Genomic DNA, 23000 nt, shown 5'->3' on the forward strand with positions numbered 1-23000 from the left:
TAGTCTCTAAGGTGCCACAAGTACTCCTTTTCTTTTTGCGAATACAGACTAACATGGCTGTTACTCTGAAATAAGAAACATAAAAAGTACAGTGCAACAATTGCAACCTCTCGAGAGATGGCTTTAGGTAGATCAATCTTTGACCACCATAGTGGAATCTATATAGGCATTTTAATGCCACAGTCGTCATACTGTCTAGGCAATTCCTAACTTCTAGTTACTAGAGCGCCTTATATTATTGAAATTGAAATATTTTGCAAAATTGAATTAACTATTTATTATTTAGTGTTTGCTTTCTGTATTTTATTCAATGTAAACATTTAAGCTAGACTAATTTGTATATAGTAAATTTCATTTACTAGTTCTCATGAAGTTTAAGGGAATGCTTAAATAAATTTTTTTGTTTTTTTTTTCAAAATCTCAAAAACATTTCTATTAATTCGAAGACTCTCCGGTATCCCAGTGATGGGCACAGTATATAAACCTAAAGAGAGAAAGTACCTGACAATACCCTTTTAAGTATATCTGAAGCATGCAGAAGTCAAAGCAGGTAAATGTCATTATCCCCATTTTCCAGGTGCGGAAACTGAGGTATAGAGATGAAGTGACCTTTTGCAAGATCAGCTAGTAGCAGACCTAGGAACAGAATCCAGGTTCCCTCAAATTCCGGTCTAGTGCTCTATCCACTATACCACAATGCCTCTCATCATACAGCTACCACACAATTTGGCATACATGGCAGTCAGCCTAAGGTCCAGGACTGAAATAGCAAGGGTGCTGCAGCTGAGGACTGAGATGCAGTGGCAAAGATGCATGTAAGGGACACTTGCATAACGTTTCCCTGCAATTTTCCTGGTTCTAATCTCACTTTCAGAAGCACCAAATAAAGGGACATTGGAAAACCTATTAAAATGCAAACCTCTATTAAAATGCTTACTCTATACAGTTAACAATGCTGCAATGTTTGTGTGCATGCTAAGCTAGCCATTCTCTCTCACATTGGCAACAGAAAGTTCTATACCATGTTTAATTTCCTCAAGTTCTTAAACGGCTACAGTCCCCCTCAGCTTAGTACAAAGTGCAAATGAGAGACTAACAGCATGAGAACTGATTACAAAACAAGAGTCATAATTAAAGGTAATACTGGCATCCTAGATAAAACACAAATGGGGAGTGTCCTTATTTTCTCTGGTGCCTCGATCTAGGCACAAATCAAAAACACACAAACATCAAAAATCCCTCATTTTAATCAATTGTCACCTAAATGTATGATGCAAGGGACGTAAAATATTCTGCAAACTGGAAACATTTCAGGTCCAGTTTGAACACTGTAAGTGGAAATCAGTGACCAATAAAACGTTTATCTTGTACGTAAATAAAGAAAAGGTAAGCAAAGGATACCATGTCTACTGAAAACTGACTAATGACCTGCTTCAATACCAATAGGTCTGAGTTCCACAGTACAGAACAAGCTATACAAGCTCAAAGACTTTGCATTCTTTATCCCCCTGTGCGATTTTGTCCTCTTGTCCATGACTAATAAAGAAGCCAGACTCTCTCTGTCTCTTTTTAAATAAAACCCTGGCAATGGCCTATATAAAAGATGTTTGTTTTATCTAAATTCCACTGTTGTTCCATTTAACACACCCCCTTATACTGTTTACACTGAGCTAGTTACCTTCTCGTCTGGCCTCCCGTTCCTTGCGCCTTTCTTCAGCTCGCCTTTCCCGTTCTTTTAGTTCCCTTTGCTCTTTTTGTTGCTCTCGCATTTTTCTCTCCCGTTCTCGTTTTCGCTCAAGCTGCTCTAGACGATCCCTGGAAACATTCATTTGCCTATTTTATATAAGTGAAGTCTGGGCTTTTGTTTTTGTAATCTAAAGCTGTTACTATTGCAATAATAGACTACTAAATTATTCAATTTCAGTGCCAACTAGCAACAAAATTGTGATATCACTGTGCATTTGCCCAAGCAGCCCTTTACAGAGGCAGACATTAATCTTTTATAACAGATTTGCTCTAGTCTGCCTTTCTTTATCAGTTGGCACAGAGTGTTGGGACCAACTTAAAATAAGGTTCTGCAGTCTGTCGGAATTTAAATAAAAAATAAGCAGGCTTAAAAAGCTGATTTTTTAAAATGAGCCTTGGAAGCCCACTGTATTCTACAGAACTGACTTGTTCACCAATTATTACGGCACAATAGCAGCAAACAGAGTCTTTAGTGTTAGAAAGATATCCGGTAATGAAATCACTTCAAAAAGTGCTTATATGCAGGTGAGATCCCAGCCTCTTATTACACCGCATGTTCATGGGGGTAATGGCACTGTCATCAGATTGCACTAAATTTTAATCTAATTGAATTTCTTTGGGTGTTGCAGAGTAAGGTTTGTTTTTTTACCTCTCCCTCCTGGAATGCTCCCTAGCCATTTCCCTCCTCTTCTGCCTTTCCCATTCACGTCGAGCCTTATCCTGCTCTTCTCGATGTCTTTTCCTACGTTCATGCTCACGTTCCTTCTCTTTTACCCTGGCATGCTTCCCTAATAATAAAGATAAAAATAAATGCTGGATTGTTATAGTCAAGATGTTCCTATTCTTCAAAATCAAAAGAACAAACCAGGGTAGAGTAAAGCACTAATTTCATGGGCTTTGTTGTTCTGGTCTTAGTATGTACTAGCAAAATCCTGACCTAGGACTGTGTTGTAAATAAAATTAAATGATAATAAAAACTTGCATGTACCATACTCAATGTTAAAAATATAAAGTTGACCAATAACAGGAAAGCAAGGTTTATTATTATGTATGACTTTACAGCTACAGCATTTTAGGAGCTTGACGGATAGGTATAAAGACAAAGGGCTCAATCCTGCACCGCTGGAGTCCTTGGAAGTTTTAACATGGACTTCAAAGGCAGCAGGATCAGACTAAAGGTCCCTGTCGAAAAGTGGTGAGTGGGGAACCAAACATACGCACACGAACCGCTTAACAGAAGAAATGAAGGAGTCAGACAAAACTATTAAGCAAGAATTCCTATGAATTTCACATTTCTTTTTCAGAATTTTTTACTCCATTTCCTCCACCCCGGCTCCCTAATCTATCCACCTGTTATGTCTTCTCTAACTCTTTGGGGCAAGCAACTGACATTTACTATGGCTGTACGGTGCCTTACACAATGCGCCCCAGTCAACTTGACCTCAAAGAGCTAGCGCAATATAAATGTTAAATAATAACAGCTACAATACCTCCTTCTGCTGAATGACTACGATGTCTACGTTTCTCTTTCCTCTTCTCATCTTTCCTGTGATGTGCTTTTTCCTTCCGTGACATCTGCTGTGGTGGTTTGATAGCCAAGGAATCATCCTCCTCTCCTCTAAAATGCAATTTATATGAATAAGCACAGGAAAGTAATAGGTAATTTATAATAAGTATGAATTGTTGCTCCTTTTCCACTCTTTGTGAGAAGGAATAAGTATTTAATCTAACAATATTTAGCACTTCAATAGCACCTTTCATCTGAGGAGTTTGGAGCATGCTACCAATATTACTAATCCCTCACAACCTCTTGTGAGGGAGGTAGGTATTATTAAATTGTTTTTAATAGATGGGTAAACTAAGATATAAGAATCTCAGTGACTCAGGGTAAGTATCAAAAAAACCCCAGCAAACCTGCTTTAACCACAACACACAGAGAACATTTAGATTTTATTGCTTTTAAGGCAATGTCCACATCCAGAAGCATTTTCTTCCTCTATTCTTACCTATCTTCCATAGAATCTTCTCTCCTGTAAGGTGAATTCCTGATTGTTATCTCCATACGGTGATCTCTCAGCTCCCCCTCTTCAAGGGAATCCCGCTTTGAATCCCGATCATCAGACTATGGTGGAAGGGGGAAGGAAGGATAAAAACAAATTGCAGTTAATTTCTCTTGCAGTGAGCTGTATTTTTTTAAACTGATGTTTAACTCCGCTGCTGGCAGTAAAGCGAAATGATCTATAGGATACTCAACACAAATCAGTGGTTTATGTACAGATTTTAATTATAGCTGTCACGCAGTCAAATGTAGTTAATACGTTGTAATATCTGAAACAATATAAATTCAGTCCACTTAAGTAAAACTAACCTGCAAAAACTCAAAGACTTTGCTAATTTATGGTAGTTTTTTAAAGACAAAATCTTTCAACAAATACTACAAACAAGTGGTAATGACACCTGTAACAACCCTTTTGGATTAGAATAAGCAAAAGTTATTTAGGGCCAAAAAAAATTTAATCATTTGACAAAATGGGTCCAACATTTTTTCTGCTGCAGTCAGGAACAGGTTTAAAAACAGGAGCACTATAAAATTTCAAAAAGGCCAAAATAGTCTAATTATACTGCAACGAACACTTCCAATTAACCAGGCTGATTTCTCAGACAGACTTTTCAACAACTGTGAAGCAAAGTAAAAGATCTAGTATGTTACCAATCAGGTTTTAACAAAGCACAACATTTTGGTAAGCTTTGACACTGAGAGATAGTGCTCACCTGTTAAATATGGAAGTACAAAAGAACTTCATTGATAGTGATAGAGGAAGCCTTGTTCTAATGGAAAAATGAGGGGAAAAAAATTAAACCTCCTCACTTTAATTAGAACTATTTCTTTACAAAGAGACAGCTTACATTTTTAATGCGTTTTATCTCTGCCTTCTCTTCTTGCTCCTTCCTTCGTTTTTTTTCCTGAAGAATTTCATCTAAAGTTTTCACTTTCCAAGAGTCCTTTTCATCACCCATTTGAGTCAGAACAAACTGAAACAGAACACCACATTAATGGAGGTAGATATATTTGAAATATAATGTAACCAATAGCATTGCATATATCAATGTTTTAGGTAAGTTTTAAAGGAACTTTTGATATACAAATAAACATTTAAAAATGATATGATGTGCCAAGTTTCACGGAACCTTATGTAAAGGGAAGTCAGTTAGCATTTGACTTAAGCTATACCAAAATAAGCTTGGTTTCAAATCAGAGTATTCACACTGTTTGTGCAACAGTTTAATTAAATTGGTTTAAAGACCAACTTAAGTTAAATCAGTGCAACTTCTGCAATAGTGCCTCATATTTTGCCAGTCATGATGATCCAAAGACACCTAAATGTACTAGTCTTATGACTTATTACTTTAGCACTGTGAGGATGTGGGAAAAGGTAATTTTCTGTGGTTGCACAATTATTTATGAAGGATTTGAGCCCCATCTGTCCTCAAGCTGCTACTGCTCTGTCACCAGCACACAGTCCTTCCACTGCAGTTCATATACCACATTTTCGTTTGGCAAAAAACTCCGCTCTTTCTGCTTTTTTCAAAATTAATTTGATGGTAGTCAAGAAGGCTAGACTGATAATCCTAGTTTTCTATTAATCCAACATTACAGACATAGGAAGGCTATCCCTCAATTACATACCTTGGGCTTGACCAGAAACCATATCCTTTAATTAAAAGGATAATTCTGTCTCTTCAGTCCCATTAAATGCTCAGCCTCTTTGCTAAGACTATCAACAAATATGTCAGTACTAGCAGTGGGCACATACCAAGAGCTGGACTAAGACCCACTAATCAATTTCATTTAGGTAACATAATGGCCATCTAATAGTAGCAACAAATCTTGGCCCTTTTCAACCTGTTTTTATTCCTACTTCATACTATTCTCATTTGCTGCATATACTAAGCCTCAGTTACAAAGTGAACAAGATCCTGTCTGTATCACAACTTTTGAAATGTACTAAAGTAGTTAGTAAGGACAGCAATCACAGTACAAATTTAAAAAAAAAAAAACATTTTATAAGCATGGTCAAATCCTCTTGGCAGGTCGTCTTCAGCTAAACATGACTTACTTTAAAAATGATTCAATCACAGTACAAACACACCTTTACATAGTTTTCAAATCTGTATTTCAATTTTCAGAGGCACACATGGGTAGAAGCTAGTTTCACATGTAAAGTCCCACTAGTAGAAGTGGCTGAAATAGTCACAAAAATTCAGAAGTGAGCCTTTTGGGAATTTCTTTCAAAGCTGTGCACATTTTCGCATCCATGTCTGTCACCATAGTATATGCACAAAATATTTTTTTCCCCCAAGTGGGGTGAGTGAAAATGGGCCAGATGAAGCTAGAAAATGTCAAAATATTTTCTGCCTCTTCAAACAGCCCTTGTTAGAAATCCTGGTATATATCTGACCCACAATTAATCCGAATGGGTCACAGATAAAAAAAAAAAAAGAGACTCTCTCTGACGAATGAATGAAGACATCCTCGTTTAGCATGTTGTTTATTAAACTGTATTATATTCAAATACTTTTCAAATGTGGGTCATTTTTGAAGTAAGGCAGCAAGGGCTTCCAAGAAAAAGAAAGAGGATGGGTCTCTGCAGGTTGCCTGGACAGAAATGACTTATACTGTATATAATGACTGTGGGAGGTGGTAAGGAACAAGGACAATCTTTTCCTCCTTTGTGTGTAGTGGAAACAACATTACAATCACTTCATGCTATGATTCTCTTGTGGGCTGAGCTGCTTGAGGCCTTGCCTACATAGGAAAATGTTACTGGTTGTAACACACCTGTTCCTCCACATGAACCCTCCTATTTCGATATAAGAGTGTCTGTTTTGGTTTAGTTTGTCACCGAGGAAGAAGTTTAAGCTATACCAAAGAAGCTGGAATAAGCATGTCCACAAGGGAGGTCACAGACATACAATTATATTGATTTATATTCACACCTTAGGTTATACCAAAAGACTTTCCCCTATAAATAAAGCCTCAGTACTTGGCCTTCCATGCATGCTGCCCTCCTGCCATTTGTTGCCTCCCTCTTGAAAACAATGATTTTATACTATGTGTTAAGAGTGCCTCACTATGATCTATGTGTAGCATACTAAATTCACATACAAAAAGCAACAATGTGTAGGCAATGCAAGCCCTATTGCCTTCTAAATCCTCTTGGCCTAACTTCTTCAGTGGCAGGATACTCCCAGGTGTGTCTTATTACGTTCTGCTGGACCCTAGATTCCCTATCAGTGAGGACTAAGACCCACAAGTCAACCAACAGCGACGTTTCAGATACCCCTTCCTGGAGGCATCTGGGGACTTCCCAAGTAATTTCCTAATGCAGAGGGTAAAGGAGTACTTGTGGCACCTTAGAGACTAACCAATTTATTTGAGCATGAGCTTTCGTGAGCCACAGCTCACTTCATCAGATGCATACCGTGGAAACTGCAGCAGACTTTACATATACACAGAGAATATGAAACAATACCTCCTCCCACCCCACTGTCCTGCTGGTAATAGCTTATCTAAAGTAATCGTCAGGTTAGGCCATTTCCAGCACAAATCCAGGTTGGAGGGTGAGAAAACCTGGATTTCTGCTGGAAATGGCCTAACCTGACGATTACTTTAGATAAGCTATTACCAGCAGGACAGAGGGGTGGGAGGAGGTATTGTTACATATTCTCTGTGTATATATAAAGTCTGCTACAGTTTCCACGGTATGCATCTGATGAAGTGAGCTGTGGCTCACGAAAGCTCATGCTCAAATAAATTGGTTAGTCTCTAAGGTGCCACAAGCACTCCTTTACTTTTTGCGAATACAGACTAACACGGCTGTTACTCTGAAACCTAATGCAGAGGGACATGGTTTGACGAATTCTGAGTGCAACACCAGGGTCCCCCGTCTCTCCCCACGCTCCTGTGCGGATTTACCCCACCACACAGCACTCTCAGTCTGTCACCTCATGCTCCCAACAGTCTCACTCGCCGGCTCACCCCCGCCCCCCACACCAGTTCCCTAAGCTCCTCTACCTCACCGCTCCCATCCAGCCTCACCCCTTTAACCGGTCCCCAATCGCTACCTCGCCCCTCTACTGGTCCTCGCCTCTCACTGGTCCCCTCGCCCCTCAGGCACCCCAACATTAAGACCCCCGGCGTGAGCCCCCAAGACTCCCTTGTCCCCACAGGCTCCCCCTCCGCACACCAGTCCCTGGGCGCCCGACACCCAGCCGCCTCCTCCCCTCCGGGCCCCCCGCCCCAGGGCGAGCCCCGCTACTAACACAGGGCCCACACGGGGGAAGCGACTAGCACCACACTCACCGCCAGCACCGCCCGCCGCCGGAGACTAAGGAGAGAGGCTGCAGCGCCAGCCAGCGCGGAACAAACGCGTCACTTCCGCTCCCCAGCGCATCCTGATGACGTACTGACGTGACCGCGGTGCAGTTGGCCCGGCCATCGGCCTAGGCTGCGCGCATGCGGCCAACTGGGGGGGGGGGCGGCGGTGCGCGGCGGCCCAGCAGCCCCTAGGCCCGGCGGGGTGAGCGATGCCTACGCGTGAGACGGCTGCCGCGGAGCCTACCGGGCCCGGAGACCAAAGGGGCTACGTGCGGACTCCCGGGGCCCGGCCCCTCAAGGAGGCACGGTCCTGTTGGTTACGAGCACTTGGCAGCTGCGCGCAGTGCCGCTGTTCAGTCTCACCCCCCTGGGGAAAGAGGCGCGTTATCCCGCTCTTCCAAGTGGGGAAACTGAGGCATGGAGTCTCGACTGGGGCCCTGCAGGGCGAGGAAAAGACAACACCAGTGCGGCAGCCCTGTCCTCTATTTTATAAGCACTAGCCATTCAGCCTCCCTTCTTGCAGTGCCACTAATGAGTTCTTTGCAGATCCTGCTATTGTCGTGAAAATGATTAAACGGTCCATGGGGCTTGCTAGTTCCCGGGGCCACTTCTCAGCCACCTCCCTCAGCCTGCAAATCTCGTTCTGAATTCTATCTCCTTACGTTTTAGTTCATTAAATTCTTCGATTGCATTTGCAAAATAAGAATAAAAAACTGACACTACAGTTTATATTTCACAGTTATTTGTTTTGAATATTAGAAGTAGAAATTAGGGCTGTCAAGCAATTAAAAAAATTAATCACAATTAATCGGACTGTTAAGAATAGAATATCCTTTATTTAAATTTTTTGATGTTTTCTACATTTTCAAATATATTGATTTCAATTACAACACAGACTACAACGTGTACAGTCCTCATTTGATTTTTGATTACAAGAATTTGCACTGTTTAAAAGCAAAAGAAATAGTATTTTTTCAATTACCCAGTACTGTAGTGCAATCTCTTTATCAGGAAGGTTGAAGTACAAAAAAAAACAGCATTCAAAAATAAACTAAAATTTTAGAGCCTACAAGTCCACTCAGTCCTACTTCTTGTTCAGCCAATTACTCAAACAAGTTTGTTTACATTTGCAGAAGATAATGCTGCCTGATTCTTGTTCACATCACATGAAAGTGAGAATGGGGGTTCTCAAAGCACTGTTGTAGCCAGTGTTGCAAGATATTTACATGCCAGATGCGCTAGAGAGTCATATGTCCCTTCATGCTTTAACCATCATTCCAGGGGACATACATCCATGCTGATGACGGGTTCTGCTTGATAACAATCCAAAGCACTGCAGACTGATGCATGTTCATTTTCATTATCACCAGCAGAAGGCTGATTTTCTTTTTTGGTGGTTCAAGTTCTGTACTTTCCACTTTGGAGTGTTGCTCTTTTAAGACTTCTGAAAGCATGCTCCATACATCGTCCCTCTCAGATTTTGGAAGGCACTTCAGATTCTTAAACCTTAGGTTGAGTGCTGTAGCTATCTTTAGAAATCTCACATTGGTACCTTCTTTGCGCTTTGTCAAATCTGTAGTGAAAGTGTTCTTAAAGTGAACATGTGCTGGGTCATCATCCCAAACTGCTATAACATGATATATATGGCAGAATGTGGGTAAAACAGAACAGGGGACATATAATTCTCCCTCAAGGAGTTCAGTCACAAATTTAATTAACACATTTTTTTTTTAAATGAGCGTCATCAGCATGGAAGCATATCCTCTGGAATGGTGGCCAAAGAATGAAGGAGCCAACGAATGTTTAGCGTATCTGGCACAAATATCTGGCACTGCCTGCTACAAAAGTGCCATGCCTGTTCTCACTTTCAGGTGATATTGTAATTAAGAAGTGGACAGCATTATCTCCCGTAAATGTAAACAAACTTGTCTGTCTTAATGATTGGCTGAACAAGAAGTAGGCCTGTGTGGATGTGTAGGCTCTGAAGTTTTACATTGTTTTGTTTTGGAGTGCAGCTATGTAACACACACACACAAAAAAATCTACATTTGTAAATTGAACTGTCACAATAAAGATTGCGCTACAGCACTTGTAGGAGGTGAACTGAAAAATACTATTTCTTTTGTTTATCATTTTTACAGTGCAAATATTTGTAATCAAAAACAACATACACTTTGATTTCAATTACAACACAGAATACTATATGAAATATAGAAGAACATCCAAAATATATAATAAATTTCAATTGGTATTCTACGGTTTAACAGTGCAATTAAAACTGCGATTAATCGCTATTAATTTTTTTTAAGTTAATCATGAGAGTTAACTGATTAATCGGCAGCCGTAGTAGAAATTAAGGGTAAAGTCCCCATAAAACTAAATTTTGCTTATTTTCAATAACCTCTATTAAAATAAATTTCTCATATAAAATATTTAATTTTTATTTAACAACTTAAGCCAAAATTTTTCCTTGTGGTTCTGTAATGAACTAGGAGGTACTAATTACCTCCAGTTTACCAGCTAAATCCACACCAGATGCCTTACCTGTTTATTCTGGATTGGAAATTTACAGGAAACTGTGTGTCCCCACAGTGAAAAAAACACCACAACTGGGAGTCTCACTGCAAGTGTCAAGAGAAGTCAGGACAGGTATACTGATACGTTCGTTATAATATGGGTCATCATTCTGACATTAGAGTGCCTCTGTCTGGTTCAGCTTTTATTGCACATATTCTGTCCATAAATAGGACAACTTCAGGTTTCAGAGCTATCATGCTACCATCTTTTATCAACATTAAAGATTTTTAGATTTTAAGACCAGAAGGTACCATTATGATTATCTAGTCTGACTTCTGGCATGAAAAAAAGGCACAGAAATTTAACCAAGAATTGCTTGCATTAAGCCCTAATTTCTGTTGAGCTAGAGCAACTTTTGATGAGCTAAAGCATCACTGTTAGAAAGACATTAAATTAACAAAATCAAGACACCCAAGTAACCCAAAAGCTCTGAAGTAAAGCAATAAATGTCATAGATCAAGGACAGGTTTCAGAGTAGCAGCCGTGTTAGTCTGTATTCGCAAAAAGAAAAGGAGAACTAGTGGCACCTTAGAGACTAACCAATTTATTTGAGCATAAGCTTTCGTGAGCTACAGCTCACTTCATCGGATGCATTCAGTGGAAAATACAGCGAGGAGATTTATATCCACACAGACCATGAAAAGATCAAGGAATGAATGCACACTAGGAGGCAGCACATTGAAAGAACAAGCATTACAAATTCTGACATAATGGTGCCTAGACCTTGAAAACAGGCACTGTGAAGAACAAACAGCAGATGAAGAAAGCCATATATGGTTATAGCAGATTAAGAAATTAGATGACAAAAACCAATCAAAGTGGAATTCAGTTTAATTATATAATTATAACAAAAATTAGCACTGTCAAACAGAAGGGTTGTTGAAACATTAAACCTCACAAACTCTCACCCCAATGAGATACAAATGTATGAATCTTATTTTGCAGATGGGCAAAATTGCTAGGGTGATTAAGCAACTTGCCAAAGGTCTCAAGGCAGTTTACTAGCAGAAATGAGACTGCAATTCAGATGGCATAATCCCCAGTCCCAGACTCTAATGTTTAGACCACACTCCACTCCTAGAGACAGCATTTAGAATCTAAGGATATGACTACACAGGGATAAAAGACCTGCAGCATGGCTGCAGTTGGCCCAGGTCAGCTGACTTGGGCTGACGGGGCTCGGGCAGTGAGGTTAAAAATTGCTGTGTAGACATTTTGGCTCGGACTCCAGCCTAAGCTCTGGGACCATCAACCCTTGCAGATCCTAGAGTTCGGGATCCAGCCCAAACGAACCTGAACGTTTACAAAGCAATTTTTCAGCCCCAAAGCCCAAGCAAGCCCTGTGAGTCAGAAATAGCTGACCGGGCCACCATGGGGTTTTTTTTTTAATCCCTTTGTAGACATACTCTAAAAAAGTCCTGACTTGTTAGCTGCTCTACTCACCACAATACGCTGCTCCCCACTTTCCCCAGAAAGAGATTTACATTGTCTAATAGAAAAAGGCTGGTTTGTTTCCTCATCATCCCCAGTATGCCTGGGGTTTGGGAGTTTCGGCTTCATTACTAAGGTACAGTCACTGATCACTGAAGAAAGTTTTCATATATATTTAAATAACCACATTCACAGATGGAAACTTACATGATGGAATTTTTTATTTTTTTCTTAGAAGAAATAATGAATAAAAACATTATACATTAATTTTCTTCTTTTCAAGAATAAGTAAAAAACGAGGATGTTTAATCATGTCTGTTTGCATCATACACAGGAACAATCACGACTGGTATTCACAGGATCAGATATTTATTACAAACAGAATTAACAGTTATATTTAATTGATTATGCATGAGGGATTTTATTTTTTTTTATAAAGTACTCAAATGTCCTACCTTACATAAACACTGGAATTGTGACTATACAAAATACCTACAAAATAATATGTATCATGTATTTCAGTCCAACATTCGTAGTTTGGTATCAAATACATAAAGGTTTGGCCCTGACATAGAAGCAGCAATTAGAGTTACTGTGTTTTCAAGTTTCTCAGACACTAAAATATCTTCCATTTAAAGGACTGCTGAACAGTGAGCCAATACCCTTATCTAGGGTGACCAGAGATCCTCATATTATTGGGACCATCCTGATATTAGGGGCTCTGTCTTACATACAACTATCTCGTTCCCCCGGGGAAAAAAGGGGTCCCGATTTTTCTCACTTGCTATCTGGTCACCCTACTATTACCCACTTGATAAATTCCTCTCTTCTGTAACATACTTATTTAAATCTTCATTTAGAACCGTTTGCCTGCACTGAAACAGCAATTCACTGATTCTTTCTTCTGATCAATGACTAGTTAGCAAAAACTTGGCTCTGAGGGTGCTGAACCATGGCAGCTTTCTGAGGCTTCCAGGAAGCCTTGCTTTATTGCAGTTCAGGAGCTGAAATTCTCTCCAAGTGGATACTGATGACCATTTCTGGTGTCCTGCTCCTCCTTCTCTTCTCCATCCCTTACCGACAGGATAGAGAAGATGTGATTAGATTCTCTCCTAAAAACAGTTAGAAGAGGAGCTGCCCAACTGGGGTAGTTCAAGTCATATTTTCTTAGATAGGGTTACTAATGTGACTAGCAAAATGTGGTTTGGGAAGCTCCATTAAATTAGTAAAATGCTGCTTAAATAGGCATGAAGTGTTCAGCTTTCAAGAAGTGGCTTAAAAGCTAAACATTCACCCCAGTTCTGAGGCATCATGTTGGACTGTGCAAAAACTGGGCTTAGGAGCACTTTCAGTCCTTAAGACAAACACAAGAGTGATTATAGAGATCTGCAGTGGCTGGAAAGAGAACAAGAGAAAAGAAAATGTCCGAGTTATTTTCAAGACACCTATCCCTTGCTATTGGTATGAGGGGAAACTTAAAAGCAGCTACACTGGGGATATAAAATATTAAACGGTGAACCAGTAAGCATTAGTCTTACTGGTTAACCCACCCTAACCGTTAACTCCCAACCCTAGGCCAGCTGGCTGAAGCAGCCCCAGTCCCGAGCCAGCTGACCTCAGCCCCAGCCCCGGGCCGACCAATCAACCCCAGCCCCTCTCCCTTTAATCGGTTAACCGATTAAACCATGTAATTTTAATTGTTTAAACAGTTAACTTTTTAAACAATATTTACATCTCTAACCTACACCCACTAAAAGACAAAAACACAGGGGAAATAACCTGCAGAAAAGGGGAGAAACTATGAATAAAAGTCAGGAATAGGCCATGAGCTATAATTTTTAAAACAAAAAATATTAGCTTTGATTCATATTTGAAAAAGAAATTATTCCTTATGACTGCTTAAGTAAGTCACTTGTGCTAAAATCCAGGCAGCAGAGTCAATGCACGATAATGGAGTCTTCACAGTAACTCATTTGTACCACAAATGCTACTCAGATTTTTATAAGAAAGTTAGAGAAAGATCAAATTGCAGGGTGACTAGAACACTGGGATTGCTTAGTCATAAGGGGAGAGAGGGATTCAACATGAAATGGTCACAACCTAATTACAATTAACCCAGCATTTTATATCCATGGGGAGATTAATATATAATCATTGTCCAACAGCAGCTTTATTAACCACATCTTCAGATGGCAGATATGTAGTTTTGGGGATAGTATCATCATCGTTAATGTACATAATGAACTGTTTCCTTATATCTGCAAGTCAGTTGGTCCCGTCAGTCAAGCATCAGTATGCCATACTAGGGGTGAGGGGGATTTTAAAATAAATACCCGCCCTATCCTACTGTGATTTATGTTTACCCTGTGGTTTTCAGTATCACTCTCCTTGCCAAATTAGCTAGGTATTTACACAATGGTTTATTTGAAGGCCCTTTGACATCCCAGAAATCCAAGGCGATATATTTATTCTGATGTAGCAAAATCATGCATGCAAAATAAGGATATGCCCTTTGATTTTCAAATAAACATATTATACACTTTGGCAACAGGAAATCTGTCATGTTTTCCAAAGAGAAAACATTAGAGAACTCTGTTCTTGGAGTTCAATGGACCTCAAAGGCCTGACTGTTGAGCCACGTAATAATCCAAATCCAAACAATCTTTGCATGCAGTTCGCATATTTTCTCTTTAACAAAAAGGCATATGCAATCAAAAAGAAACTGGCAGTGAAAATAATGCATTGGGTAACTTACATCAGGACAAGCTTAAAAAAAAATCAAATGTTTTCATTAAGCCACTTATATTACATCTTAGAATGGCAGTTCATGGAAGATGTGTACTTTTTATAAAAAATATGCTAGACAGTTAAAATATTGGTTCCGTGCACAATTATTGACAATTATCTACCTTTATGTAAGCCAAGAAGTGATACTGGACTTTGAAAATCTCAGTGAAATTGCGACTGTAAATTCTTGGCAGAACGCTAAGTCAACTATTGGAGGGCAGAACTTAAAAATGAGCTTGATCTCACATAGTCCACAGCTTTACCTATGACTTTGCATCTAGATGACATTCATCAGAAATTTGGCTGATTCACGTAGTTGATTTGGCTAGATGTTGAGCTGTCACAAGGCAAATGGAGCTACAGATCTGTTTATCCCTTGTGTAGATGAGAAAAATAGTGCCAGGCTGGAAACATATGCCAACTGGCTATGTGCAGAATGTATCCAATAAATTCTACTGACTATGCTCAATTTATTTATGGGATAGATGGTGGACTCTTTCATATAGACAGACTCTTCTGCAGCTAGCATCTTGTCAAACAGAACTCCAAGCTTAACTTTTTATTTCCCTAAAGGGATCTAGACATGCAGCAGATTTGCCCAAATAAGTAAACAGGTCTAAAGAGACCACTACAATTGCAAGTTATATCTAACAGCTAAAAGGAAACAGTTTTATATTGCAGCACGTCCACTCTACATTAACTACTGGATTTTTAAACAATGCATAGCTTTGTTTCGGTGTGTTCCCAATATCCCTGACCTTACAGCACAGACCACTCTCCAGATCATGTCAGATGGTCAGACACAAAGCTAGTGCAAACATTAGTGTGTAGGCAGTAAAAAAGGATGAACACTTTGAGAATAACACCTTAGCTTTGTTTTTTATTCCCAATTTTTCACAGCCCAAACTCTTCATGATCCCCAGATTGCATCTTGTTTGGATTTGTTACTTGTAGTTTAATGCTTTGGTTTACTGGAGAAAAGCACTTATTGTTTGCAGTTGGAGGGGCAATTTCTTTTATATTAAAAGCCCTATATGAGTGAGCAAATCCATCACTTTGTTTGAGAGTGAAATCTGGCTGTACCACAGATCAAGTTGCTATATTTTTGTCTGGTAAAAGTTAGACATGCCTATGGCATGATACACTGTGCTTCACGGCACTGATTTGGGTTTCACTAACATTAGGTAAAACCAGGACTACACCGGTTATTGTAGGGAATTTCTAAATCTTGATTGATGACCATGGCTGCCCTATGGAGAGAGAGGCCTATGCTGTAATTCTGACAACAATGAAGAAAGATTTAGCGTTTTTTAAAAGTGAAATAATCAAAATGAAGCTGAAGCTTTCTACCTTCTTTCTCTCAAAGCACTGATTTTTTTTTTAACATTATATCATGCAAAATTAAAAAAAAAAAACTTAAAAGAAACAGACGTCAGAATATTCTCAATTTAAGGTTAAAACTCTATCCATTCTGACTTATCACTGTTACAGGACATACTAAAATATTTGAGCACAAAAGCTAAAGACAGTTGTAACCCCGAATTTCAAGAAGTCTATTGTTTTTTTACTGCTCTCCTATAGATTAAAACAAACAAACTCATTCCCCTCTTGCCTCAAAAATATTTTATGATAAATTACAATGCAAAGGAAACTTTTGTATTTCTAAAATTAAGACAGTACTTACTATAGAAATGCTGATGCCTCATTTATTTCTGAAAATTTCCAGTGGTTTTTGCCTGATAGCAACTATACTTATTTGTGTTGACTCCTAGTTTATAGGCATGTGTGCGTGTTTCATTTTTGCAGAAACATGCATGTGGTCGGTACCCAGGCAAACTGCAATGCTCCAGTTGTTAGAGAATTTCAAAGGAAAGCACAAATTCTCTTTGCTGGCTTTATACTCAAGAGTAGCTGCCTATTTTCATCATTTACACCAACAGCTGTGTAAGCAAAAATTACTGATTTTGTCTTTCAAAGTGCTTTCTCCCAGATCCTCTCCATGCACACAGGCAGTCTAGGATGTTTAAGAAGAGTGGCAACTAGACATTTTTTTCCTCCGCACTAGTTTCATCCTACTGCAAGCATGCAGAAAACAGGGATGGGTCATGTTATCACATTACTTTGGTGGGGCTGGGGCACAAGTTATTTTTCCATCTGACACTGAAGTTTTATCTCCAGTATAGTCTTGTTATTTATTTGCAGAGTCAAGAAAGGAGTATGACGCCAATGTTTACCATATTGGATTACTCTTGGTCTTCTGTTCTACATGTCAGTTTCTAGTAAGCCAGGGCTTATAGGATCTTCTCCTTTTTTCCTTCTCTGCAGTGAAGTCCATTCTTTCACCTGTTGTGAATTCAAAGAAACCAAGCATTGCCAACAGCTAGGGTAGCGTCCATTTAAGAGAGAGTTCCTCTGAGTTATGTCAGGTTGTGGTAGAAGAATTAAGAGCCGTATCACTCATATGGCTTTAAATCCTTGGATATTAGTGGCTTGGTATCTTCAGTTGTGTTCTGTGAGGCTGCCACTGCCAGGCTTTGTATTGTTTCTTGCTGATGTTGCTTTGCCTTGTTATATAGCAAAACGCCAATTGTTACTAGAACTGTCCCAATGGCTGAGAGGCTTGTAATTTTGTTACCAAACACAATAATACTTAGCCAGATTGACAACGCATGCTTCACAGTACTAGCAACACTGAAACAACAAAACACAAATATTAAGGACTGAAAGGCTTTGACACACACAATATATTCAAAAAGAAGAGTACTTGTGGCACCTTAGAGACTAACCAATTTATTTGAGCATGAGCTTTCGTGAGCTACAGCTCACTTAAGTGCTCACGAAAGCTCATGCTCAAATAAATTGGTTAGTCTCTAAGGTGCCACAAGTACTCCTTTTCTTTTTGCAAAGACAGACTAACACGGCTGTTACTCTGAAACCTGACAATATATTCAGTATGCTCTAATCACACTTGGATCTTTCGGTGCTTTATCTTGCAGAAAGTCAGATTCCACTTTTCCTACTTAGGCAAATAAAAAAGTGACTGTGGAATTCTTTAAGTATCAGCAATTACATTTGTGTAATATCCCTAAACTGAGAGCTAGTGGGAATAATTAAAGTCACCAAGTAAGAGACATGCTATTTTTTGAAAAGCGTACAATAGAATGTCACTAATTCTCCCTTGGCTAATCCACTTACCTACTCATTCCCACCAGAAAACTGGCAGTATTAGCAAATATTTTAAAATTAGAATCACATACCTAAAACTTCATTCAGCAATTTGTAAGTGTATCCCTATGTAGTTGCTTATTTATGTGAAATGAGGCCAAGAACTGTGAGTATCTGTCCCACAAGCATAATGCCAAGGGTCAAATCCTGTTTTCCTTACACACAAAAGCAGTAGTCCCTTTGCAACCAATGTTACTACTCATACAAGGAAAGTGCAAGGATTTGGCCCTATGTTTGCTTTTAGGATTTGGAAAACATCCTTATTAATCTGGAGTACATATAGAATTTATTTTATTTATTCCACCATATAGCATTTTCAATCAGTTACCTGTATGAGATGGTCTAAGGAAGAAAAGAACAATAATTTTGACACAATCTATAATTTTACCTGAAAGTTACAGGAGAAATCTTTCCCATCAAGGCATATGCTGTAACACTCTGCAAATGGAACAAGACTCCATCTATTAGGAGCAGTACAATGACATCTTGGTTGTAACTGAAACGCCTTCCACTTTTCCCAATCACTGGCACATCCTAAAGCCAAAGAATGGAACAGGATTTTAAGAGTCTAGCTGTGTCCTGTTTTCTTTTACAAGCAAACATATGCTAGGCAACTTAAATTTTACTCCTAGGCCTAAGGGAGACACTTCTTTATACTGGAAATAAAGACAGGAATATTTAATCTAATTTTCAGAAGTAGGAGATGGAATGTTTATACCCTTCATGTTTTATCTTCTCTGCAGGAGAGAGCAAGGAGAGCCTAAGCCCTATCTATCTGAACTTTTCATTATTTGTCACTTATCCTGTGTGATATTTCCTCCTTTGAATATTAACATGTTACAACAAAAAGCTTCTCTATTAACCCTCCACCAACCCTGACACCTAGCCTCACGTGAAGTTATTATGACAGATTTAATTTTGTAACTGTTGATGTAATTTGATTGTCATGATGACTTGGTCCATTCACAATGAGATGAGTTCGTAACCCACCCTAAACAGAGCACACTGACCCTGAGTTAGTGTCCAAACTCATCCCCTCTCAGTATCTACCCTGAATTCATGTTGAGGTCTTAACCAGCTATTATAACACTACTAATGAAAGGTTTTAGCACCAAAATCTCAGGTGATTCAGCAGAAGAACTCTCTATTCCTGTAAAGAGCCTAAAGTCTGCCAATCTGTTGTAGTCATCTAGCACAGGAATTTATGGTAATCAGAATTAGAGGCATACGTTCTCTCACTATTGCTGCTCTCTTCCTCCCTTTGTATATGAAATGGTGATCACACAAGAGGATTTTAAAGAGAACCAAGAACCATGCATCTTCTGAATTAAACACTGATGTGTGCAAGCACCACATGGGGATATTTTTGAAGACATCTTTAATCTAGCTAGCATGGTTACAATAATTGCTTTTGTGACAGATATTGTAACTGCCTACAGGATCTTTGGTGGAGCATATCATATTAAGTTTATATATCACTGTGGTCCAGGGATTGTATGCAGGATTGTGATCTACTGCATGATGGAGGATTATCACAGCTCTTCCAGGAACCAAAACCAGTAGGGGGTTATTAAGATGACTCACATAGGATTTAAACACATCCAGAGGGGTACCACCCTTTGGTATCCACGCATATGCTGGTTCAAACTGGATTTTCCAGAGACCAAGTAACAAACAAAGAAAGGGTTCTGGCAAAGAAGGACTGCAGTTAAAATGACTCAAGGCCTTCTTTCTGATCCAGCAAACAGGATCTTCTCTCCAAGGGGGGAGGGGGGACAACCCTTGTTGAAGCGTTGGAAGGACTTTGTCCTCTTAGGGCCCCAATACACTGACGTGTGACCTTTAATAAGTTTTCAGCATGCATATAGGAACTTCCATTGTTTTGTATAGGTTTTCTCAGTAAAGCTTTTGCTTTAAGAATGAATGTGCTTGATTAGAAGGAACCGTGAAGTAATTTGTAGCTGCTGGCAATACACTGTTCATAGCCGTTTGGGAGAAAACAAAGCACAGGTGCTCACATGTAGGCAGACTGGCTTGCTGGGGACCTTACAGTGCAAGGCAGGGAGCTGTGCAGCCTTCAAACCCCAGTCACGGGGTAGAGAAACGCAAGTCTCCACCCCAAGAGAGGTGATGGCTAGGGAGCCAGACACCTTAAGTAAGTGCCTTCAAGGGACCATGGAGGGGAATATGGGTGCAGTTACTCTGAAACTATGATTGCATTTATCTCCTCTGTTGTCATACATAAGGTAATAGGACAGGTTTATCTATTATTATTTTTGCTATTCTATCACTATCGTACCACAGCATATCATACTTTCATGTACTGTTAATTAAGTCAACTTTTTTCTGCTACATTTGGTTAATGCAGTTTAATGGTTGGAACACAGAAATGGGAGCTAGGAACCACACAGTTCTACCCAGCCTCTAACAAATTGTATCTACTATGCCTCAATTTCTTCTTTTATAATTAAGGTTACAAGTACCATGTGAATACAAAGTGCTATTATCCAAGAAGCCTACAAACATTAGGATTTATTTTTTAAGTCTTCAAGTGTCTGCCTCTTTGGGTATTACCTCATCCACCTTGCCCCTTTGGAGGCATTTATTCAGACTAAATTACTTGCTCCCTAAACTCCTGAAACAAACTTTCTCTTTCTGGTTTACTTGTCATGTCATGTCTATATGAAACTGCTTCTTAAAACATATTTTCTGGATCTCTTGCTTAAACACCACAAGTAAACAGCGATGCATGCCAGCATGATTGTACGGAAGGGGAAAAGAAAACTGAAAGTTAGCCATTTGGACAAATCAAACAGCAACATTAATCTTTGTTAACAAATAAAAATTCTTACCATGAAAAATATCCAAGCTGGAATGAGCATAATAACTGCAGCAGCACTTGTGTAAAACTGAAGTTCTGGAGCACTATAAATGGAAATCAAATAATACAAAAATAAATATTTTTAAAAGCTTTTCCTTAACTGTAACAGAAAGAAAGCTGTATTACATTTAAATAGAAATCTCTACACTGACACTTTACAGTGGTCAAAAAACCTTTTAAAAGCTTCATGGAAGATAAATTCAAAGTTTCTGAAAGAACTAACAAAGTTTGCTTTCCATGCTGGCTGAGATGGTCTTGAATTTAATAGGCAAGCTGTTTTTAAAAAAACAAATTCAGTTTAAAAAAAATTGTGTTTATGGAATTGCTTCTGAACAACATACTGTAGTGTTCATTTAACATTCTGTATCGTTTGTTTTTAATGGTGTTGTAATTGTGGATAAGCAGAATTTGCTGCAATAATTGATTACTGATTCATGCGTTCTGTATTGTTCATGCCTTCGTGTACTGTTCATGAGTTTTAAACTGTGGAATGGAAATTAAGGGCCTGTTTCTGCAAGCCTACTGATTTCAGTGGGAGTTCTATGCAGATGGAGGGCTTCCAGGTTTGGGCCCCAAGGAGTTATTTTTGTGTTTGGGAGTAAGTGACTGTCATTTTAGGTATCCTGAGGGAATTTCTGGTTGATCATGATTTCATCTCCCCAGCAAATGCTTATGGGTATTTTGGATACAAAAGTTTTTCCTCCCACTCCTGACACACAATCATTTAAAGTATATAGGATACTTGTCATCAGCAAACTACATAGAGAAGACAGAAAGTCTTGTCCCAGTCCCACATGACTATAAACAAGTAGTTCCCAGATGTTTCCTGGGACCGTTCTGTACGCTGTATATTTGAAATATTGTAGATACTTACGAAAACCTATATTTGTCTCCACTGAGCAGCTTTTTGGAAAAAACATTTTGCAAACTGGGGAAATAAAAATAAAAAAAATTATCTGTAGGCGCCATTTATAATGAACAGATGAAGCAATGAACTTAACGGTAATTTCCATAAGACACAAAATGAGGTTTTCGATAAAATACTTGCTGACAGTCACATACAACTTCAGATTTACACTGGGTTTTCTTCTATTTCATGCATTTAAACAGAATACTTAACAGATCACAACAAAGATGTATTCAGAAAGAAGTCCTTTAGTAAGCAATTTAACTTCTTTTGCTGTGTGTGTGTGTGTGTGTGTGTGTGTGTGTGTGTGTGTGTGTGTGTGTGTGTGTGTGTGTGTGTGTGTGTGTGTGTGTGTGTGTGTGTGTGTGTGTGTGTATAAAAATAAATGCATATCCTATAACATACTGTAAAAAGTTTTTATATCCTGTTTTAAATTTAATTAATTGGCTTTAAAATTCACATTTTATAAATAGCACACTATTCACTATTAAGTAATACACTTTTTAAAAAGAAATGAAAGCAAGATCAGAGAATTACAGAAGGCACTATAACACAATTACTGTATTGAACAAAATCTTCCCAGACTTATAAAGTTACCACAATACAACAATATTAAAATGATATATGGTATAACAACTGCACTACTTTTTTCTTTTAACCAGTTAAGTCTCAGATTCATATATTACTGTCTTTGGAATATATACAAAACACCAATCTACTCCACACATTCTATATAAATATTGACATACTGCAAGTGAAGATGCTAATTTACATTTTTGCATTGCCTTATTAACTTTTAACATTCAGAAGCAGCATAAGGTTCCTTTGCAGTTAACATTGTAAATATAAATGATTTAGACTTTAAATTTTCAAGTGCTTCACAGAGAACTGAACTAAAATACTCTTTATTTTTCTTTTACTGTTCAGCTGTGCTCTAGGAAACAGTGATAAAAATTAAAACAAGACAAGAATATCCAGCCTGTGATGGTGTAGTGCACTGACATGGGCATTTAGAACAAATGAGCACGTAGGTTATTCAGTATTCAGACTAATCTACAACACTGCAA

At 38.7% G+C, this 23000-nt stretch overlaps 2 protein-coding genes across 10 annotated transcripts in view; both read right to left on the minus strand.

Annotated features, from left to right (window-relative positions):
* The window catches only part of LOC144277081 (cyclin-dependent kinase 11B), a 38066-nt gene extending 29872 nt beyond the window's left edge, over positions 1-8194 (minus strand). For 4 of the 9 annotated variants that reach the window (XM_077837628.1, XM_077837627.1, XM_077837625.1 and 1 more), the window contains exons 1-6: positions 8111-8194; positions 4654-4779; positions 3753-3868; positions 3237-3364; positions 2396-2534; positions 1679-1815 (exon numbers count right to left, since the gene is read on the minus strand). In XM_077837628.1, coding sequence (XP_077693754.1) covers positions 1679-1815; positions 2396-2534; positions 3237-3364; positions 3753-3868; positions 4654-4764 — 631 coding nt within the window. In that variant the 5' untranslated portion in view covers positions 4765-4779; positions 8111-8194. Of the gene's footprint in view, positions 1-1678; positions 1834-2395; positions 2535-3236; positions 3365-3752; positions 3869-4518; positions 4576-4653; positions 4780-8110 lie in introns of all 9 variants that reach the window. The other 5 variants (XM_077837626.1, XM_077837622.1, XM_077837621.1 and 2 more) reach the window with 3 other exon arrangements.
* A 4142-nt stretch (positions 8195-12336) lies between these two features.
* SLC35E2B (solute carrier family 35 member E2B) overlaps positions 12337-23000 on the minus strand; it is a 29320-nt gene continuing 18656 nt past the window's right edge. The window contains exons 6-9 of the mRNA XM_077837313.1: positions 21901-21954; positions 20998-21070; positions 18534-18679; positions 12337-17611 (exon numbers count right to left, since the gene is read on the minus strand). Coding sequence (XP_077693439.1) covers positions 17374-17611; positions 18534-18679; positions 20998-21070; positions 21901-21954 — 511 coding nt within the window. The 3' untranslated portion in view covers positions 12337-17373. The remainder of the gene's footprint in view (positions 17612-18533; positions 18680-20997; positions 21071-21900; positions 21955-23000) is intronic.

The sequence above is a fragment of the Eretmochelys imbricata genome, chromosome 18 (genome assembly GCF_965152235.1).
Source record: "Eretmochelys imbricata isolate rEreImb1 chromosome 18, rEreImb1.hap1, whole genome shotgun sequence".
Classification (NCBI taxonomy): Eukaryota; Metazoa; Chordata; order Testudines; family Cheloniidae; genus Eretmochelys; species Eretmochelys imbricata.